The 23,545-nt window shown below is 35.5% G+C and overlaps 1 protein-coding gene across 1 annotated transcript in view; it reads left to right on the top strand.

Annotated features, from left to right (window-relative positions):
* Positions 1–23,545, top strand: part of TDRD3 (tudor domain containing 3) — a 163,490-nt gene that overhangs the window by 54,852 nt on the left and 85,093 nt on the right. The window contains 3 exon segments of the mRNA XM_028526378.2: positions 55–139; positions 5,353–5,418; positions 21,474–21,634. Of these exon segments, the coding sequence (XP_028382179.2) occupies positions 55–139; positions 5,353–5,418; positions 21,474–21,634 (312 nt within the window).

The raw sequence follows: 23,545 nt of genomic DNA, 5'->3' as shown, positions 1-23,545 counted from the left end.
TTTTGGTTAATTTTGGTTTTAGAAAATATTAAGCCATTTATTTTATTTCAACAGGTATCTTTCAGATGAAGGTGTTGAAGCTTGCACAAGTTCTCCTGACAAAGGCAATGTAGATGACATCATCCTGATTGCTCTCAATGTAGGTTTTATTTATTAACATTTTTAATCTGGAAGCTATATTCATGAGAAATGTTTTATTGAATAAACTGGATTTTATGAGTAATATGGAATAATAAATACTTTTTTTAGTGTCCATTTTAAGTTTACAGTGATGTTTATTGAAATTGCTAATCTCATAGCAGCAAATTATTAGAAATATATATTTCTTTTAATATCTGTTACCTGGCATCCAATGAAAAGGGGAAACATGTAATTAAAACTTATTTTTTTAACCCAGTGATCAGTTATATAATTTCATAGCATTTACATTATCTGTATAATAGCAGTAAAAACTGATCATATTTATTAAAACAAATTGCAACTAAATTAACATAGGAACTCAAGTTATAGCTTTTTGACAATTGTATTTATTATTGCAAAATAATATTTTCTGTTGATAAAAGTAACATGTTAAAGAATACTTCATAAAACAGAAAATAAAAAATTTAAGATACTTATAATTACTGTTAATGTTTTGATATGCATTTCTTTCAAATCTTTCTCCCTCTACCCATTTGAATAGCTACATCATTTCAATTATTGGGATTGGCTTTTGGATTTTTTTGAAGAGTTATAAAAATTATTTAAAATATACATATAAGTAAATGAATATTGTTTTTTCTTTTTATTTTTTTAATCATTACTTAAGAGTATATTTACTGATTTTAGAGAGAGGAAGGGAGAGAAAGAGAGAGAGAACATTGATGTGAGAGAGAAGCATTAACTGGTTGCTTCCCATATGCGCCCTGTGGGAGATAGAAACAGCAACCTAGATACATGCACTGATTAGGAATTGAACCTGCAACCTGTTGGTGTCTGTGAGGAGTCCCCAACCAACCAAGCCACCTGGCCAGGGCACAAATATTCTTTTTATAATCTTGTAGTTACATCAGTGGGGATTTTCATGTTGCCTTTACAATAACAATCAGCCAAACTTAGATGTTATGACACATAATTAAGTTCATAAGAGAATTACTGTCTGACATAATCATCATATTACTGTAAAATAGGTATAACATAAAGCAGAAATGGCAGCCACTGATAACATTTAAAATATAAATAAATATGTATATAACTGCATATAACTTTTTCTTTTCAAATTACTTAAATATATACTTATATAATGAAATGAATTTAAACAGATACAGTGTGCTTTGAAATCTCATTTATCAGCTTCTTTGAATTTTATCAATAAGACTAACAAGGCCTTTTTTTGTTGGTGTATTTCTGAGCTAACTTTTTAATACAACACTATAATTTCTTTTAAGTAAGCATTCGTTAGAAAGTATGCAGGCTATCTATGACTATGAATGGAAATACTCCCTAGTCACTTTTATTTTCTTCAACTTGCACTCAAGTTAGTGAATTCTACTTTCAAAAATGTTGTAAAGAACTCTATTTTTGTGTATTTTAAAAAATCCTAAACATGATAAAGGGTTTTGTGACAATATCCTGCTCTTCTTTATTTTTCTTATTTACTTAGGTAAATAGCAATGAATTATTTATAATTGGGTGTGAAATTTAAATAAAATAGATCAAGATGAAGTATTTGCCCTGTGCACATGAGAAGTGGATGATGACCATAATTTTCATGATTAGGTAGTCTTTATAATTGTCCCTGAAATATATAGTTGAATACTCCAACCTAAGTTACCATATAAGAGGGAAAAAAACCTTTTTAACCAAAATTAAGTCAACAGCAAATAATGTACTTACTTTTCAAGTTTATCACCTTTAAAAAAATTAGACACTTAATAGCAGCGGTCCCCAACCTTTTTGGCACCAGGGACCAGTTTCGTGGAAGACAATTTTTCCGTGAACTGGAGTCAGGGCCTGGGAAGACAGGAGGGGGAGCTCAGGCGGCAACGGCATGGTGTTCATGGAGAGTGAGGAGCAAGGTTAAAGACCCCTGATTTATAGTATTTCTGTTGAATTTTTTTTTAAACCTTTGAATGATTACTGATCACTAGTTAAGAAAGACATGCATTACTGGCTCTTAATGAATACAATTTATTACATATGTGAATAATAACCTATGCACAACCTTTCTTATGTTCCCTTTCTCTTGTCGGGGACACACTGAGCTGGTTCCTTTCACCAGCGATGAATAATGCAGAAAGATGTAAACAGTGTTTCTGCCCAGGGAATTCCATTAGAGTCTGGTAGCAAAGGCTTTCTTTGGACTGCTCAGGAAGGTACTCGCTGCCTACATGAAACAAAATTCTAGACTCCCCCTGCACTCCAAAAAAACATGTGTTCACCATAAATCATATTGTTTATAGATAGTCTAGGCAGTGAACCACATTTTTAGTTAGGAAATAGTTCAAATGCAAAGTTCCCAGATGTCAGTCTAGTGCCAACCTTGCAAAAGCAAGCCCTTATGAAGAGAGTAGCCTCCGAGCTGCTAGTGATTATTTTCTGTGCAGATTTTCATGTTGAAAAAGAAGGTTCTTTATTTTTTATATTGTAGAACATGGAGTAAGAATATTAAGAAATCCAACATGTAGTTTTAGTTCCAGATACATGAATAATTCAGAAAAAAAATTTAAAGTGCTAGCCCAGTCTTACTATGAATAGTATGTATTAGTAAAACTTTAAAAACAGATTTTTTAAAGATTCTGTATCATATAAAATGACTTGCCAGATAAACATTTTGTTGAACTTAACTTGAATAAATAGGAATCTTTTATGTGTGTACATATGCATATGTATTTAAAAGCTAAATTTTTCTCTGACATAATTTTTTTATGTTCATTGTAAGTGTATTTTTGGATCTATGTGTACTAGTGATCTTGGTGTAATGGCATCAGAATCATAAAATTGTCTTCTAGTACTATAAATTGACTTTGAACTTAGTATGTTTAAAGATTTGGTAGTTCATTTTCATTTTGCTAAAAGAGCAATGAAATAACATTAACTATATGTATGTATAACATTTTAAAAAATTATTTAAACTTGAAGTATGTTGTCTGTTTTGAGCCTGACAACAACTTTGTGAGATAGGGTTGGTGACTCCTCCCTCCAGTCTCCCATTTCATGGAGGAATAGATTAACTGGATTTAGAAAAAAAATTTTTTTTAAACATTTAATTTATTTTTAGAGAGAGGGTAAGGAAGAGAGAAAGAGAGGGAGAGAAATGTCAATGTGTGGTTGCCTCTCGTGCACCCCCTACTGGGGACCTGGCATGCAACCCAGGCATGTGCCCTGACTGGGAATCAAATAGGTGACTCTTTGCTTCACAGACCAGCTATCAGTCCACTCAGTCACACCAGTCAGGGCTGATTTAGAAAATTTTTGACAGTATCCAAGATCATATTAGTTAATGACAGTTTGCAGTGAATCAAATTTTAGTCTAACGCTCATTTCTACTTTTATTTCAACGCCTCATTTTCATTTAGTTTAGTTCATAATTATTGATAAAAACCAGAAATGAGGGACAATGGTATATCATAAAATTTGTATGTATTCTGTTTCTCACATATATTTAATGTTGCAGCATTTGAGTGACTTCAAAATAATGCCTATGGCTTTATGAACTGTTAGTTATATTATTGACTTTTCAGATGATAAACTGTACATGTTTTATATTCACTAAAATAAACATAGCTAACATGAATTAAATGCTTGTTGTTTGCAAGCCATTATGCCAAGTACTTCTCATGTATTAACATTTAATCTTCAAAACAATCCTAATACAGGGAAGAGTAGTATAAGAAAGTATTTTGTCCCCATATGTCACTCAGTATTTCAAAGTGAAAAGGCTATGATTTGAAGTATGGTTTATAATTCGTTCACTCTGTTATTGGATGGAGGCTGCAAAAAGGGTAAGCCCAAAGCATTGTTACACAAATGTGTGGATTTGGGGCTTAGTTTGCCTGGCAGTTCATTTGGTGGGTTTTGGTTGAGGAGTGATTCTTGCATTATGTTCAGAAATAAATTATGAATCATGGTAGTAAAAGACTGGAAAGATCTGTGGGGATTTTATGACATAGACTTCCTTCTTAAACTGACCACATATGGATATTTCAAATAAAATAATATCCTATTATTATAGATGTTCACTAATAGATAGTTAAGACTCTCCTACTTCTCTATATGTATTCCTTTTATATTACAATAATTTTAATCATCTAGTGTTTTCTCCTTAAGTCTAACATAAATTTCTCCCTATGTGATTAAAGGCACTCTACTCTAAGTACCTTTAATCTGTTTCTCTTAAGGCATTGCTCTTAAGGCAGTGAAGAGCTACTGTTTGGTATATGTTAAGGAATAACAAAATAATACAAATTTATTAATCGAACCTCACACCCTCAGTTTTCAAGATAATGTCTTAGCTTAAATTATTAGGCCTTTTTCATGAGTACTGACAGTTTTCCTATGAACAAATTTCTTACCATTCTTTTACTTTTTACTTCCCAAAGAATACAAAAACCCTGAAAATTCTGCTTTATATGAAGACTGTGGAATTGAAGTTCTGGTTTTATGCCAGAAATGTGATAACTCTATATTAGGCCTTCCTTAAGTTTTCCCTTTTTGTATTTTGCTTTTTAGTTTTCTGAGTAACATGTATTTCTGCATTTTTATATGGTTAGTTATTTGTTTACCAACTTCAGTTTTTATAATTTGTTTAAGCAGATTAAATACATGTTTATTAAGGGTAACTCTCAGTATAATTACTTGTTGTTGCAGTGGAATTCTTCCCTGGGATATTTGCATGTTATATAGCTTTGTTATGTTATGGGTATTATAGCCTATAGAATAATGTGTTTTCATGTCTTTGCATATCAAGCTTATTTAGGATGTATATAAAATGTGTATATTTTATGAATTAATTTGGTTTTGGATTGTGACATTACTTTTGTAGTAAGGTTATAGTTTACATAAAATAAAGTTTCAGAATTCAGTTGAGAATATTTAGTAAGTTAAAAGGTTACCTAAAGAGGTATGACCAGAAATAAGGCTATCTGTGTATTAATGTTCAACCTGCTGGTACACTTTAAGTAACACATGTGTGGGTCTGTGTTATTTGAAAAGATTGATTGTGTATGTAGATCTCATAATCAGCTAAAAGACATTTATTTAAATTTTGCTCCATAAACTTTAAGTAATTTTATCTTTTGTTTGTGACTGGGATTAAATTTAGATGAACTTTTCTTTATAATTATATTTTAATAATAATGTTTTTTATTTTAGACAGACTTGAGAACAATTGGCAAGAAATTTCTCCCCAGTGACATCAATGGAGGAAAAGTAGAAAAGGTAAAGAAAAATGTTAACTTCTTAAATTATGCTAACTGCAACAAATATGAATATACACTAAATTACTGGAATTATTTTTTGTCAATAGAAAGTGCAACTGCAAAATATTTTGGAAGCAAACAGGACACAGAGTCATTATTACAGTGATTTCCTATACACATGGAAAATTATTAGGACTTAAACTTTTAAACTTCTGATGACTTCTAAACATTTTTTAAAGATTTTTGTTTTAAGAATTATAAGTATGGCATGTTTATGTACGAGACTTACCAGCTGTTATCAGAACTCAGGATAAGGACCTTTTCATACTTTTTAATTTTAGTTGCCTGTTATGTTTATTTACTGAACTTACTAATGTTAAATTATGATTGTAAGAGATATTAGGAGTAATTTGACAAAGCCATGAATTTAGTTATTTCTATCAATTTTCATTTACCAATGTGTAAAAATATATATTTATGTTATAATTTTTCAGTGTTTCTTCTAAAATTCAAGGACACAATGTTCAGATAACAACTAATCACTCTTTAACTTCTTACTCATTCCTATTTAATTTCTTCTTTTTATTTGAAAATGCCTATAAATTGTGTGAGCCAAGAATTTTTTATGTGTTTTTGGTCACATGCTGTTGGTCTGTGTGCTGTTGGTTATTTTTTTGAATGATTAAGAAACATCATTAACCCTAATTTAAATAAATACTTTCAATGTGTATGTTTTATGTTTGAATAACTATTTTTATTTTAATACTCATATATTTAAAATATAGTTATTGCACCACAGATATTTTAAATTTTAGATAATTTAAAAGGTCTATTATGTTACAACATTTTTCATGTTGTTAATATTAATTCATTCATGCTATAGATGGTATTTGTTTAGAACCATAAGAGTTTCTAATCCACACTAGTTTTTTGAGACAGATACTCAGAGAAGAGGTTATAGACTCCTCAGCAGTTAATTTTATTGTTTAACAGCACTGCGTCAGCAACCTTTGATTATATTTTAATCTAAATTTCTTATGCTACAACTTAAAGCCTGTAATGTCTTTATCTTCCCTCATGGAAATGGAGAACATCTGGTTACCTTCCCTTGGGAATAATTCTTCCTATACTTAAAGACTTGTAAATGTCACTGCCTAAGCTTTCATTTTTGCTAAAGCCATTTACCTTGGTTCCTTTGTTTATCCTCAGTGTCAAGTTTTTTGTTCAAATTCATTGTTCTCAGAGTTCTTTCCAGTTTCTATTTCTTTTTTTGTTTTTTAGTTGTGGTAGTAGTTCTCACACTTCATTGTACACTGGGATCACTCTGAGGCTTGGCTAAAACAGCCCACTCCCACCCCCACCTTCACCCCCACCCCTGCTTTCTGATTTAATTAAACTGGGAGAGAGCAGGAGACTTTGTATTTTTGGTCAGGTTTCTGTGAGATGTTAATTCTGCTTGTCCAGGAAGCATACTTAGAAAATTGCTGAGTCATAGGGCCGCAGATGAGGCAGCAATCTTGGACAAGTTTTATGAGTGCAGAAATTTTTTACATGAAAAGTAACTAATATCAAAGCAGTGTCTGCGCACTGTTACACTAGTTTATGTAAGACAAATTTGAAGGTTTCTGGATATTTTGTTTTCCATTGTCTCTTTATGTGTCTTTAGGGATTCTGAGAACTCACCTCTGTTCTGAACTTATGGGGATGGTGAAGATAAGACTTTACTCTGCACCCTCCACTTTCTCAGAACAGTTTTTCCTTTAAAGTCTTTTATACCATGGTCTTTTCAGGACTTCCTTTGAGTTTAGCGAACAATACTAAAAAACAACTTAAAAATCTTTGAATGTAGAAATTTTTGTGCTAAATTTTATCCTTTAAATTTTTTTTAAATACTTTCACTTCTTTTTTTAAAAATATTTTATTTATTTATTTTTAGAGAGGGAAGGGAGGGGGGAGAGAGAGAGACAGCGAGAGAGAGAGAGAGAGAGAGAGAGAGAGAGAGAGAGAGAGAGAGAGAGAGAAACATCAATGTGCGGTTGCTGGGGGTTATGGCCAGCAACCCAGGCATGTACCCTGGCTGGGAATCAAACCTGGTTCCCAGCCCGTGCTCAATCCACTGAGCTACGCCAGCCAGGGCTTTAAAATTTTCTTAATGTTAAGTGACTTTAGCTTATATGTAAAATGATAAGGTATGAAAAATAAATCCCTTTTTAGATGGAACGAATTGAGTTGGATGACCTCCTGCTCTTCCTCTTTGACTCTTAACTCTGTCTTTTCACTACCTACTTCTAATAGGAAATATACTTCCCTTTATAATATTAGTGACAATGTTTTGACAAATAATCTAATAGAAATTTTAGAATCTGTTCCACAGAGATTGCTCATTTTATTTGCCTTTAGCTAAAACTCCATACACTATATAAAAATGTAACTGTTTTAGGCCACAGTAAATGTTTAAGGCAGGGGTGTCAAACTCATTTTCACCAGGGGCCACATCAGCCTTGTGTTTGCTTTCAAAGGGCTGAATGTAACTTTAGGACTAAGTAAATGTACCTACTCCTTAGCAGTTAAGCGGGAGCTCGGCACTGCCGCACAGCCACTGGGTAGAAACAAGGTGCCAGGCAGATAAAACAAGGTGGAGGGCCAGATTTGGCTGGTGGGCCTTGTGCTTGCCACCTGTGGTTTAAGGAATATATTTTTGATGTGAGTTGAACTATTTGTGCTTCTTTGTAAAATAAGACAAATGCAGTAAAAGCCACTTTTTAGTGTCTTCATTGGAAGGTTTATTAACCAGTATTTTGCTATGTTAATGCTGAATGAATCATTTTAAAGACATGGCTCCAGTCACAAAATTATGTATATTGTAGTTCTTATTTAAAATAAATTTTAAATAAAAATATTAAATAAATTTGTTTTAATTTGTGCATAAGATGTAGGACAATGTTAAGTAAGCACAGTATTTGAATAAGTAATCTGTCTGTTCTTTTGAACATGTCAGATTTGGGTATAAAAAATACTATTTTCTAGTTTTCTTTTTATATTAAGAATGAATGAATGAATGAATGAACTGGGTTACCTAATGATTTCCAAATAGATCATACTGGAATTTAACTTTCCAAAAACTAATGTAGACAGAAAAGTTAAAATGTAAGATAGGCTAGCTGTCTCAGGAAGCAGACGCATGGCTGTCATGTGTTTCAGATAGTGTGTGGAGAGGGAGGATAAATGATAGGGACTGGCAATGTATTGGAAAGATACATATTTTAGATCATTGGGCTAGACTTAAATCTTGATTCTCTTGCTTATTAGTTTTTGTGACTGCTGGCAAGTTTTTTAATCTTGCTAGATTTTAGTCCCTTATTATTCAAAAATTATCTCCCTTATGACATTGAAGAGTGACGTGCTAAATCTCGTGCACTACATATGGCAGGGATTGAGGACTGGGAGTAATTTAGGGCAGTGTTTTTTACCTAGAGACCTAAGAACACATGAATCCTTATTATCTTGTTTGGGTATCTTGTTACTGAGAGATATCCAGGGACAACTGGACATTTCATTATTAACTGGGTTTTGACCCCCACCCTAATGCAGAACTCTATTAATTGAGCTATTATAAGTTCTGATGGTAATAGAATGAAAGCAGGACAGAAGCCATACTCTGACTATGTCTACCAAGTTCCAAGCCTGCCAGTGATATTACAATTTTTAAGAAAGAAAACTCAAGGACAGTGTGAGGGTTGGAGAACATTTGCCCCAATATTTAAGAAGTAAATAGTTAAGAAGCAAGCAAGCAGTGTTAGGAGCAACCTTACTTAGTCTGTGTGGTCCCTTCGAAAGGGCCTCAGCCATGTGTCTTCCATGCCCTTTGGAAGCTTATTCATTGGGCCTCAGGGTCATATAATGTTCTGGAGAATCTCCAGGACAGAGAATAATTCTCTTTGGAGGAAGATTAAAGGAGTGTGGAGAGGATTCTACACTTTCTTTAAACTTCCTCTCCTGCGTGGCCAAAAATAAATGCTCATGTAGTGTGTATTTTTTTATTATAATTAGTAAGACTTAGTTCACACCATTCTCAACATTGGGGAATGTGACGGTGGAAAAGAAGAACGGAGAACTGGTAGGTCTGTGAGGAGGTAAGGAAGGTTGTGGGCCTGTAGCTAGGAGAAGACAGTTAACCCTGGACACACTGAATTACCTCTCTCCTGTTCAAAGGCACATCTCGGGCCTTCAGTAGGTCATGGTCATTTGGAGTTTGAAACTGGTCTTAATAATTTCTATTAATTATAACTGATTAATTTGGGAGAAAGTAGAAGGGCAAAAAGATCAAGTAACTTTATCATTAATATGGTTTTGCTCAGGTACTTTTCTCTTTCGTTCCATTCACTCCTCAACATTATTTTTCAGTTCTTGTATTTTCTCCATAACCTTGATCCAGAGTTTTCAGACAAATTTAAAAAGTGGCAAGAATAGGAAGATGACATTTTCTCTGGGCTTCCAAGCCTGAGAGATTTCCCCATAGGCAGTTTATGATTAGTTTTTAGGCCATAAAGATTTTGAGAGTGGAGGGATATGCGGTGGGGAAGCCACATTTTGCATCTTATTTTCTGAGTTTTTCAGGGCAGGCTTTGCATTTCTCTGATACTACAAAGCCCTGAAACATGGTAACTTATAAGCTAAAAGTCATGGAAAAGTCATGACACAAAAGAAATAAAACTATAATTCTTTTTAAATGTTTAATATTTTTCATACTCTTCTCTAAGATTAATATTTTTCTCTAGTTATTTTCAATTTTAATCTTCCAACCAGTGTGTAGAAATCAATTATAAAATATAGGTTAACATAAAAAATTTGTTACCCAGCCCAGATATGTGATGACCTTATGTGTTACTGTGGAGCCATAACAAGAAAGGCTTTCAGTTCTGTGTTTTATTTTTTTCACATAAGTTCTAGGACTAACAGGTTGTATATGCCTTTTTAAATGTGAAACTGATTAAAGACTTAATTTTCCCAAATGGAAGTGACTGGCTCAAAGTTTAGGCAATCCCAACATCAACCACAAGATGGCTTCACTGCCTTAAAATTGACAGTCTGGAGATCAGTTTTTTTTTTTTTTTAAATTGAAAAAAAATTAAGTTTTAACTTAAATAAAATGGTATTATTTCATATATATTAGTTTATTCTGTGCTAAATAATAGAATTTACTATTATTCCTTTTAGTGAGCTATTAAAATTAAACATATGCCTTTCGGAACAGTGGATTAACTGAAAGACTGATTTTTACCATGCTTTTTGTGTAAGTGCTTATTGGTCATTATTAATAGGACTTATGTGGATTTTGAAAATGACTGAAAAAAAAACAATATATATTGGGCAGATATGCTTCTGATAATTAAAAGCAAACTGTTCACCATACTTTTTTTTTTTTTTTAATTCTCCCAGAGAACAAAAAGCTGAAGAAGTAAAGGATAGAGGTGTGGAAATAGGCAGATGACACACAGGGAGAAGTGTTGCTTTTGATGGGGAATCCCATAGTGTTTTCCTTGTATTTCACTTGCTGTGATTACTCTGAATCATTGAGTAAAAGAAATTGTGTGCTGTGCTGTTACTTTGATCTATAAATTGATGCTTTTACAGGGATTTTAAGTTTGGGAAAAGCTAGTCATGATTATGTTGTCTGTTTCTAAATTAACAAGCATATATGATAAACTTCTTTTAAAATTTTCTGAGTGAGGCTTTCAGAAATTCTTTCGGTAAACATATCCATGATTCAGAAATTTCTCATTTATTATTGTTTATTGTTTTTTTTTAACATTTAAACTCTCTTGCTGTATATGAATATCATTTGAACAATTTGAGATCAGAATTTGGGAGTCCTTTTCCAAAGCCTTTTTTTTTTCAGTGTCCCTGATGGGACTGACCTGCTTCGCTCTTGATCATTTTGTTATAAGCACCTAACTTATTTAGGAGAACCCTGGTTTCCAGTAAACTATTCTCCTCATTTTCATTGACAACCTACTCTGTGCCAGGTCCCATGTTAAGTAATTTATATGAATTATCTATGTAGTCTTCAGAACAGCACTGAAAATAGGAATCATTATCACCACCGTTTTACTTTAGTGATGGGGGAACAGGAGCTTCCTTAAACTCAGTCTTCTATTGCCGCAGCACCTTGATAATTCCCATGTGAATGGAATGCCTTTCTCTCAGCTGCCAGGCAGACTACTATTTATTCTTCAAATTCCAGCTCAAATGCCACTTCTCTTCTAATTTTCTTGACCTTTTTTTGAGAAGATTTAACTTTTAACAGTTAATATTCGCATTGCCCTTTATACTTACATCTGCTCTTAGTATGTAAAAAAATTAGAATAATTTTAGAATGTGTAATAGAAAGAAGATAGACTTCACTGTGAGACAGAATTTGAATTCTAATTTTGCCTTTCTAGGTGAGTGACCTCTGGCAAAGTGTTTTATCCTCTGCCCTCTATTTTATCACTTGAGATACACAAATGATCCTAACATTATAGTTCTGGAAATAAACTAAATAACTTACATAAAGATCCTACCACATTTTTAGCATATCTGTTAAGTGCTGAATAAAGTATAGCAAACATACAAGGGAATACTTTATTGAGCAGGTTTTGAGCGTATATTTGTGCTAAATTCAAAGGATGCAGAGATAACAGGACAGCTCTGCCTAATGACAGATTGAGAAGCCAACACTGTCAATATAGTGAAACAACTGTTAGGTCAGAACTACGTACAATGAAGGGGCAGCTCTCTCAGTTCGGTGAGGCAGGGGAGGTTGCTTTTCTTGCTAGACTGTTAGTTTTTGGTGATTTAATTCTCAGTGAAGGAACAGTGAGCAGATCCCTATTTGGGGGCATGTTTAAAATCTTAGGATAGGAAGGTATGTATGTGTGTATAGGTATATAACTGTGCAAACCTGGGCTTGACCACTTGGTGCCATCAGTGTACATGAGTAAACAATGAGTATTGAAGGAAACAGGTGTTTTTTTTTAAATATTTTATTTATTTATTTTTAGGGAGGGAAGGGAGGGAGGAAGAGAGAGAGAGAGAGGGAGAGAGAGAGAGAGAGGGAGGGAGGGAGGGAGAGAGAGAGAGAGACAGAGAGAGAGAGAGAGAGAGAGAGAGAGAGAGAGAGAGAGAGAGAGAGAGAAACATCAATGTGCAGTTGCTGGAGGTTATGGCCTGCAACCCAGGAATGTACCCTGGCTGGGAATCGAACCTGGGACACTTTGGTTCCCATCCTGCGCTCAATCCACTGAGCTACGCCAGCCAGGGCTAGGAAACAGGTTTTTATTAACAGGGTTACAACCTTGTGGGGTGGTTGCTGAGAGCACTCCTGTTCAGGGCCCTCCTCTTCCATGAAACCCAGGACTTCCCTTGCTTCCCAAAAGGCTACAAGCTAAAACCATGCCTAGAAGTTTTCCATATCCTTATCTGTCCATCAACTGATCATGGAAACAGATGTCTATGCTCTGGAATGTGCACTTGTGGGTTTCAGAGTTACCATCCTCCCGCAGCAGCTCTCTGGTTCAGGATCTGGTGTGCACTGTCCTCAGCCTCCATGCAGCAGTTCAGGAAACCATGTGCCGTGTTCACTATCCCAGCATGGGACCCTGCCTCCAGGAGTGGGCTGCCATCCTCTGTGGGGCCTAAGCCCCTGGTGGGCCCTGCATCTCCTGATCCCATAAGGGCTCCTGTCTGTGTAGGGAGCAGGGCCAGAGGCCAAGAATGTTCAAATGCCAAAACCCCAGGGGGAGAGGGCTTGCACAAAGCTCTGAAGTCCCATACCAGAAATCCACATACCAAGAGAGTACCTTCTCCGTACATCCTTCAGAGGGGCAGAAGTTTGCAGTTCAGCATTCCTGGTCACAGTTCAGCTCCAAGCACCTCTCACATATCTGGGTAGGTGTCCTGGCAGGTCCCTGCAGCTCCATGAGCTCTGTCACTGTCTTCTCCAGGCAAACCTCCTAGGCAGACAGACCTTGTGGCTCACTTACCGACCTTTGGCCTGCTCTAATTTAAATGGTTGGCTTGGAACTTCCTATGTGATCTCCTGTCCTCTTCCATTTTTATAAGCTCTCCAGTGTCTTTGACCCTTTTCTGGCTACCATCTTTAGTCAGGGGAAGAGTTTCCAGGGACACACAGGCATGAGGAGGGCATCTACCCTCCTGGCTATGTCACAGTCACTGCATGTTCTCATAGTCATGTACACAATTCACCCTGGGCAGCAGCCATCTCTCCTCCAGGAGGGCACAGCTGTTAATTTGCCTTTGTCATACAATGTGTCTTCAATGCTGTACCTGCCACTGTTCCTTGGCCCCCAATCCTGCCTTCAGGTGTTTTCCTGTTATCAGGGAACCGTTGCTCTGTACCCTGTTATAGGTATAAAGTTGATCCTTGGACAATGAGGGGGTTAGGGGTGTCAACTCCCATGCCTGCACAGTTGAAAATCTGCATATAACAATTTTGACTCCCCAAATACTTACTAATAGCCTGCTGTTGACTAGAAGCCTTACTGATAACATAAAAAGTTAGTTAACACATTTTGTATATTATATGTACACATACTATATTCTTATAAAAAAGTAACCAAAGAATAGGAAAAGAAAATACCTTTATAGTATTTATTTCAAAATCTGCATATAAGTGGACCATGCAGCCATGCTGTTCAAGGGTCAACCATATATATGTGCACACACCCCATATATGGTATCATTATTTGTATTTGGAAAATAAAAACCAAAGCAGATTTCTGGCCAAGATGGAGGCATAGGTAGATATACTTTGCCTCCTTGCACTACCAAAAGAAGGACAACAAATTTAAAAACAAAAAATAACCGGAACTGCCAGAAAATTTAACTGTATGGGAAGTCCAGTAACCAAGGAGTTAAAGAAGAAATATTCATTCAGACTGGTAGGAGGGGCGGAGGTGGGCAGCTATGGCAGAGATGGCATATGGCAAGATGGTGGCTGGCGGACTGGGTGGTCCCACATCTGTGTGCGGATAAACTGGGAGGAACAATTGGGGAATGAGACAGACCACGCAACCCAGGGTTCCAGAGTGGGAAAATAAAGCCTCAAAATCTCTGACTATAAAAACTTGGGGGGTTGAGGCAGCAGGAGAGACTAACAGCCTCACAGGAGAGTTGGTTGGAGGGATCCACAGGGTCCTAGAATGTATACAAGCACACACACCTGGGCATCAGCATCAGAAGGTCACACTTTGCTTGTGGGTAGCAGGGGAAGTGACTGAAAGCCACCCAAAACCAAGAAAGCGGCATTGTTCCCTCTCTGACCCCTCCCCACATACAACGCCAGAACCCAGTGATGTGGGTTGCCCTGCCTTAGTGAATACCTAAGGCTCCGCCCCTTACAATATAACAGGCATGCTGAGACAAAAAAAATATGGCCCAAATGAAAGAACAGATCCAAGCTCCAAAAATAGAACTAAATGATTAAGAGATGGCCAACCTATCAGATGCAGAGTTCAAAGCACTGGTAATCAAGATGCTCACAGAAATGATTGAGTATGGTTGCAAAATAGAGGAAAAATATTGAATGCTGTAGCTTGCTTTTATCATTTAGTGTTACGGCTCTAACATATGTCCATGTTACATATACCTATTATTCATTTCCTCTTTTGTATAATATGAGATTGTGTAAATATACCTCAGTTTACTTATTCATCCTCCTGCTGATGGATATTTAGATGCATTTTATTTTGTTGTTATAATAGGTGCACTACTTCTAGAAAACAACATGTGTATTTTTCCTAATGCACATGTGTAAAAGTTTCTCTAGGGAATACAACCAGGAATTTAATTACTGTATGCTAGAGTTAAGCCAGTGTTCAACTTTATGAGATTATGTCAGGTTATTTTTCAAAGTGGTGGTACCAATTTATATTACCTTTGGTAGTGTATACTGCTAGATCCTATGAATACATATCCTATGAATACTTGAACTTATCAGAATGTTTTGATTTTGTAGTTGTAAAATATGTTATTTTCCCTCAGTCTGTTCTCTTCCCCTTCCTTCCATGTATATTTTAGTATCAAGTGATGATGTTTCTTAAAATACTTTGGAATTTTAATTGAAACTGCATCAAATCTGCAAATCAGCTTAAAAATAATTGACATCTTTATATAATATTACCAGTGAAACTCTGGTAAACTGCCTCTCTGAAGAAAAAAAGAAACACCCTGACATATAGCATTTGCCACTTCTCACTGGATAAAACATTCTTATTGTGACTGATTACGAGCTACTGTCTGAAACCACTGAAGCTGGGACTAGGATGAAATGAGCAGAACAGGCTCTGGTGATCTGGTAGGAGCTGGCTCCAGCACAGTCCTGGATGTATCTCTTCATTTATTTAATTTTTTCATAAAATTTTATAGTTTCCTGAAAGTATATAGGTGTGTATGTTTTATAAGCTGTATTCCTGGAAGTTTATATTGCTGGTGTAAATGGTGTTCTTGAAAAATTGTTAATTTCTGTCTCTGTTATAGGTACGTAGAAAGGCAACTGGTAATTGCAGAATGACCTTAAATTATGCTAACTTGTACTTATTATTCTTAAGAACATGTCTGTATATTCCTTTATATTTTCTCTATAAATTTGCCTTTTGTGGACATTTCACATTAATGGAATCACATAAAATATCCTTTTTTGTATCTGACTTCATTCACTTGGTGTAGTTTATTGAGGTTAATCCATGATGTAGTATGTGTCAGTAGTTTAGTCCTACTTATTACTGAAAGAAGTATTATTCCAGTGTATGGATATACCACATTTTTCTTTTCATTTGCCAGTTTGGACATCTAAGTAGTTATGCATAGCTTTTTTTTTTTATTGCTGCTAAAAATATGTTTTTAAATAATTAAAACTTCTCTTTTTTTTTTTTTAAAGATTTTATTTATTTATTTGTAGAGAGGGAGGGGAGAGAGAGAGAGAGAGAGAGAGAGAGAGAGAGAGAGAGAGAGAGAAACATCAGTGTGCAGTTGCTGGGGATTCTGGCCTACAACCCAGTCATGTACCCTGGCTGGGAATCGAACCTGGGACACTTTGGTTCCCAGCCCGCCCCGCGCTCAATCCACTGAGCTACGCCAGCCAGGGCTCAAAACTTCTCTTGATATAAATGAATGCATGAAAAAATGAGCTCTAGGAAGTCTCTACTGAAGTGACTGAAAATGCTTTTGGAAGTAGTGATAGAGCAAAGAAAGAAATGAATTGTGGTTTGAAGTATTAAAAGGACTGTGGAGGATAAAACTTTTTGATTCTCTTAATTTTGACCCACTTTATGCATACTTATAATGGAAAATTGATCAGAACTTAATCATACTCATATATTCCTTCTGAGCATATCACCCTGTTTCTAGGGTTAATGGGGAATGTGATGCTTACATTGTTACGTATAGATTGAGAATTTTTTTCTAATATAAATTGATAAGATTTAAAAAAGAAATGGCTGGCAGATATTTCATAATATGATAGAATATCTATATTTAGATGGTTTTTAGAATCCTGAAGAAATCTCAGTTTTAACCTTTATCTATGTATGATCAGACTATATATAACTGATTTCTTTTCATCTAAACTTTGGGGAAACAGATTATAAATAAGAGTTTTATTTAACATGATCAATAACTAAGCCATTTAAATCTCATATTTCATATCAGTTGGTATCATTACTGAACAAAAGTGGGGTTAAGCAGCCTGTTGTCACTGACAGGCAAATTCCAAAGACAGAGTTTGGTGGGGTAGGAAACAGATCTTTATTAAAAGGTTGCAGTTTGGGAGGGTTGAGGACTCCCCAGCTCCACGCTCATCTCTTCTGGAAAACTCAGGCAAAACCCATCTGTTCCTGAAAAGACTAAAACCCAAAACCATGCCCCCAAATCCTGCTCCATCCTTATCTGTCTGTCTTTAGAGCCTGAGGCTGTTAAATGGATGGCTTTCTGGGTTCAGGCTCATTCCTGGGGTCTGCTTGTGGGACTGGCACTGCCATCACCATTCAGCTTCCAGGACCTAGCTGATCCCATAAATCCTCTGGCCTGCACCTCCACGCTGGTGGGTCCCAGAGGAAGAAGAGTGTGTGTATCCCTTCCCTTTGTTTAAATATACCAGCCCAAACTTCCACATGCTCAGAAAGGTACCCCGTCACCCCGCCCTACCCAGCCAATCCCATCCTTTTTTCTGGTTAGAGTGACAGGTCAGCACCTCCCCCTGCAGCAATGTTGACCTTTATGGTACATGTGTGGCTACATGTCTGGTTCCACCTTCAGTTCGGGACCAGAAGAAGGTAGGAGGGCTTTTCCCTTTGCCAATCGCTCTCGCTGGTCTTGTGCAGACAGCACAATGACTTCTTCTAGTGCCGCACTAGCAGCGTGGCTTCACCTGCGCCACCTTGGGCATTTCCTGTAGCCTTTCCCTCACTTGGGGCACCATGCCTGTATCAGTATGACTAGTTAGGAATTCAAATGACAGAGGTGTCTATCTATCTAAGGAGAGGAAGGAATGAAGCCTGGATGATTTTTTTTTGCTTCAGAGAATATTTCTGGCAGATATTTGGTATCCCTTGTTAGAACTAGAGATCTTTACCTGGAGACAAAATGGTAAGTTATTTTTACCTACTTAAAATTTTTTACAGTAATTTATTTTACTTATTCCTTATTATTTATGCAAAAGAGGAAAGTCAGACAGTAAAGAAATTTGTAGTCATAGGTTGGTCTTTGCCTTTCATTGTTTTTGTTTATAATTAATATCTTTTTTTTTTTTTTTTTGGTTTTGGGTTGCCCTTCATATTAGATGAACAAAAGTTTTGAAGTTAACTGTCATCCAGTTTTGTGACTGTTTTTAGATAATTTTAGATTCAGGGTTTAAGTTAGGATTTAGGATCTTAGATTCATAGCATTTTTTCCCTACTCTCTGAATTTTATTTAGCTTCAGTTCTCTATTTTTTTACTGCAGAGTATAATAAACTGAATATTATAAACATAATAATGACAGAATTTAGCATATCTGCTGGTTTGCTTATAGAATATTTCTGAATTGTGGAGTCGCTAATTTTAGGGCTTAATAATTCAAATTGAGAAATGACTATCAAATGATTATGTATAATTTCATAATTTCTAAGGCAGGCCTAATAAAGAATACCTCCTTTTCATCTTTGGCTTTGAATCAGTTGAGAAATGAGTGGCAGATGTGGGTGAAAAATATCAACTTTACTATTGATAAAAATTAATTTGAAAGATGTAGATTAGTGGGAAGCTAAATGGATCCATTAACCAAACCAGAAACTGGGCAGACTTGTACTTTCATGGCAGTGCCAATGCAGTGAGAAGGCTGAGCTACTTCCTCCGAGTCCCTATGCAGATCCTCTCAACAAAGAAGAGGGAAGATTAGCCCAATACATACAGTATATTCTTCCCAATCAGTCCATAAGGGGGAATGTTAGTTTCCCGAGGCTGCTGTAGCACATTACTGCAATTTTTGTGGTATAAAATAACAGAAATTTGTTCTTTTACCATTCCATAGGCCAGAAATCTAAAATTAAGGTATCATCAGGGTTGGTTCCCTTTGGAGTCTTTGAGGGAGAATCTGTTTCATGCCTTTCTCCTAGCTTCTGGTAGCTATGGGTAATCTTTGTTGTTCCTTGGCCTGTAGATGTGTAATGCCAATTTCTGTGTCCATCTTCACATGCTTTATTCCCTGTGTCTTCATGTTTATTTTCCTTCTCTTTTATAATGACAAGTCACCATTGGATTTTAGATCTACTCCAATCCAGGTTCATTTCTTCTCTGGATACTGATCTTAACTATGTATGCAAAGTCCCTTTTTCCAAGTAAGGATATGTTTACAGTTCCATGTGAATGTATTATTTTAAGAGACCACTATTTAATCCACTGAAAAGGATGGAGAGGCCAGGAGTTAGAGTAAATAACTAAACTTGCTGCTTGCTAGGAAATATCAAGAGTTGGGGGCAGGTGTTCCTTCCTAGCATTCCATGGCTTTTTGTTCTTATGGTCAAACAGAGGTAAGAGATCAGCAAAAATGGGCCCCTTCCTACCCTGTATTTGTGTCATTGGCATGACCTTTGATAGAATCTTTTAAAGCCATTGGTACATTTTGCGAGTATTAATGGTTAAAACTAGGTAAAATATATATCCACTTAACTGTGCACAAATAAAAGGCAGCTAATTACAATACGTTGAAAGCAAACAACCAGTGAGGGTGCCATGTCAACACCCTTGGGATGTGTAACTTCCAAAATTCCACGAAGATGCCTTGTGAGCTGTATGTCACACGGACTGAATGAGGGTTTCTTTGTTGCTCAGTATATGAAATATTATGAAAGTTTAATTTCTTTCTTACTAATAATTAAAAGAAACAAGTGTTTCCCTTCCTCACCTAAATGGACGTGCACTTCCTAGGATGCACGAATCCCACTTCGGAACACTTAGGTCTAGATCATTATTGATTGTCTAACAGAACTTTTTGCAGTGATTTAGACAGTCTTTATCAGTTTTGTCCAGGTATAGAACACTTGAATGTGGTTAATGAGACTGAAGAATTGAATTTTTATTTTTATTTTTTTAATAGACATGTGCTTGGTGGACTGTATTAGACAGTGCAGGCTAGATATTTGTTGGTGTCTAGCCAAAGGTGTCCAACCTTTTGGCATCTCTGAACCATACTGGAGGAAGAGTTGTTTTGGGCTATACTTTAAATACATTGTGACACGTAATCACACACACAAAAATCTCATACTCTTTTAAGTAAATTACGATTTGTGTTGGGCTGCATTCACAGCCACCCTGGGCTGCAGGTTGGACACCCCTAGGCAATAAATATTGGGAGTAGTAAAATACAGGGAATGTCTTTATTCTAATGACATTAACAAAACAAAAGGAAGTTCATCCTGAATTAGCCAACTTATCTGCACTTACTGAAGGTTTTGTTTGAACTTGGATTTTGTTAATGACTAAAAATTAGATGGCATTTTAGTCTCTTTTCTCTAACTATATTATCTAGGCCTTTAACAAAATTATTCCTTTGCAGGCTGGTAAATACTGGTACTGGTAAATACGGAGTAGAAATTTGTCAACTTGGGGACATGTTTACATGAGAAATTAACTGTAAATGCCAATCATTTCACATTTCTCTTTGTGAAAGTTAAAACCAGTATACACAGAAAGTTTTTATTAAAAGACTATAACAGAAAATATTTTTTCATTGTAGATATACCATTTAAAGGTATAATATTTAATAATGTGAAAGTATACTTTATGTTAAATTTATTTTTCAACCATAAACAGATTTTGTTATTTCCCAATCATGCCATAATTGTGTCATTTCATAACGTGTTTAACCTAATAGCCAGTTCATAAGTTATATTTTTGTCTTTGATTGATTGTGGCCAGAGAGAACATTTTTTTTTCTCATTGATAATGCCTATAATATAGTGTTAGATTTAAACTCATTTAAAAAGGAAATGTGAAAGTAAATATAGTTCATATTTCTTAAACTTTATGTAGTTTAAGTTTTAGAGTATTGTAGTCTTCATTTATGCCAGGAGAGGGTGTACTTTAAATTTGAGGTTTTTGAGCAAAAGAGCATTCCTTTTAACAACTGCTGTAAAGTTGATATTTCTCAAAAATATTACAAACTCTTTAATTCCAGAATGTTCTTTAATGTACATGGGAGGAGAAGGGAGATCTGTAAGAATGATTTAGAGCACATAAGACTAAAAACATCTATTAATACACCTTTTAGCCAGAAACATAGTTTTGTTCTCCTAAAGTTTTCATGTCACTTTCTGGAAATGAATTCAGAATTTTTTTTATATTCTCTAGGAGACTGTTTGAAGTTTTATCTTTAAATACAAAAGACAGCCCCAGTATATGTTGTATCATTTCAATTTTGACCTTATTTAATTGAAATTATTATTATAATCATAATGCATGACCGTTAAAGAAAAGAGATCATAAATGAAAACAAGTCTATGGCTAGAAAGTGATAATTTATTCTTTGTGTTTCCACAGCTTGAAGGTCCATGCGTTTTGCAAATTCAAAAAATTCGCAATGTTGCTGCACCAAAGGATAACGAGGAATCTCAGGCTGCACCAAGAATGCTGCGTTTGCAGATGACTGATGGTCACATAAGCTGCACAGCAGTAGAATATAGTTATATGTCAAAAATAAGGTGATTGGCACTTTATTTTATATATTTGTTACAGTGTTTTATGTGCTGTTCAAGATGGATTTTATTTTAGGAACTTTGAAAAGAAGGAATGAACTCTTAAGTGCATATTACAATTTTTCAGAAAAAATTAAAAGTTTGTCTTTCTATTTTATCTGTATAGAAAAATAGTTAAGAAAGGTGTTAGTTACTCCTTGTTTCAGTGTTAATTATAAAAACAAATTTAAGGTGTTCTTGCATGAAAAATAACCTTTTTAATTTTTTTCAGTAAGTTTGAGGTCATTCAAAAATTTCCTAGTACAAACAGAATTTTTTTTTAACTACATTACAGTGTAGTCTTGGACAATGAGCTATGTCCATCACCACACTATTTAGTGTTATAGAAAGGTTCATAGGCTAATGAGTTTTCTAAGGAAATGACTAACACTAGGGAGGTTTGTATGCCACCCTACTGGAACTCCATAATAGAAACATTTTCCAAATCCTTCTTTTGGCTATTTTCATGAGAGGCTTTTAGAGTCAGGCCTGTTCGAATGGAGAAAGGCAATGGGGGGTGGGGGTAGGAGTGGGAGAGTCTCTTTTTTCTGAGGTGGAAATTTTCATTAGACATTTGTAACCCCCCTTTTTTGTCTTCTTAGTCATTTTATATGTTTATGTTTGCTGCTTTGAACATACTGTTTAATGTAAATTTTGAGACTATACTCTTGAGTATATACTCCTGAGTAAGCATTTGACAAGTATGTAGCATCTATTGTGTTTCAGTTCCTTACCTGGAGCTGGGGGTACAAAGGTAAACAAGGTCTAGATTTTGCCACTAGATAGCTCATATGCTAATGAGAGAGGCACATAGGCTTATAAATGATAATAAACATATAACTGAAAGGACTAGGAGTCTAGAAAAATTACCTTTACTTGGAGGAGCCAAGGATGGGACTTAAAATATGAATAGATGCTTTGACAGAGATGAGAGAGGAATAGCACATGCAAAGACATAGTGTTCTGACAACAGGTGAAGAAAAGTTTCCTCTGGAGGAGCTTGGGTGGTATGTGGGAGAAAGTGTGGAAGGTTGAGACCTTGAATATACCATGCTGAGTGATTCCCCCTCTTTGTTCTTTTTCCTTCAACCAGCATCTGTCTCTCTAGTAAGGGTACCTGCTTCCTTAGAAGATATATGTTTGTTTAAAATGTTGATTTCATATACAAAGGGGGGTTATTGACTTTGTGATTATGTTGTTTTCTTCTTGAGGAGTAGGAGGATTCCTGCTTTTGTGAGAAATACAGCCTTTCCTTTGACAAATTCAGTGAGACCCCCTACAAGGGAGTTCACAGATGACTCAGATGGTAGACTGACCACATAATGGCTCATTCTCTGATTTTATGGCTGAGTGTATCTCTGAGGTAAATGAAAACAAGATTAGCCCAGAGAGGAGGGTCTCTTATGCTATCCACTGCCTCCTTCTTTGAATTTATTACAGTTTGAGAATTGAAAAAAATCATTGCTTCTTGCTCATTCCCTCATTGAAATAGCATGCCTACTTTGTTGCTGTAAAAGCATCACTTCAGAACTGTTCTAACATGAACAATTTGGGAGACTATTTTCAAAATGCATTTGGTTAGTAGTTATCTTGGAAGGTAGAACTGACTAGGGAGGATAAACAAAGAGCTGGTACAGAATGTGTTGCCTACAGTGGGCATTGCATTTTTCTGGGGTGCTTCTTTCCACTCTTTCATCCTGTGTCTTACCTTACTTCTCCCTATTTTCTTGTTTTTCTGTTTTGCTTAAAACAGCAATACAGAGAGAGTAAAGGTACTCTGGGTGCCAATAAAGATAGTAATTAAACCAAAATATGTTCTCTGAATTAGAGTTAGTTATGGCCCTGAAAGTGATGCAAGTAAACATTATTTTAAAATTT

The sequence above is a fragment of the Phyllostomus discolor genome, chromosome 11, assembly GCF_004126475.2.
Source record: "Phyllostomus discolor isolate MPI-MPIP mPhyDis1 chromosome 11, mPhyDis1.pri.v3, whole genome shotgun sequence".
Classification (NCBI taxonomy): Eukaryota; Metazoa; Chordata; class Mammalia; order Chiroptera; family Phyllostomidae; genus Phyllostomus; species Phyllostomus discolor.
The sequence above is the reverse complement of the archived record's forward strand: the minus strand, read 5'-3'. Positions and strand labels throughout refer to the sequence as shown.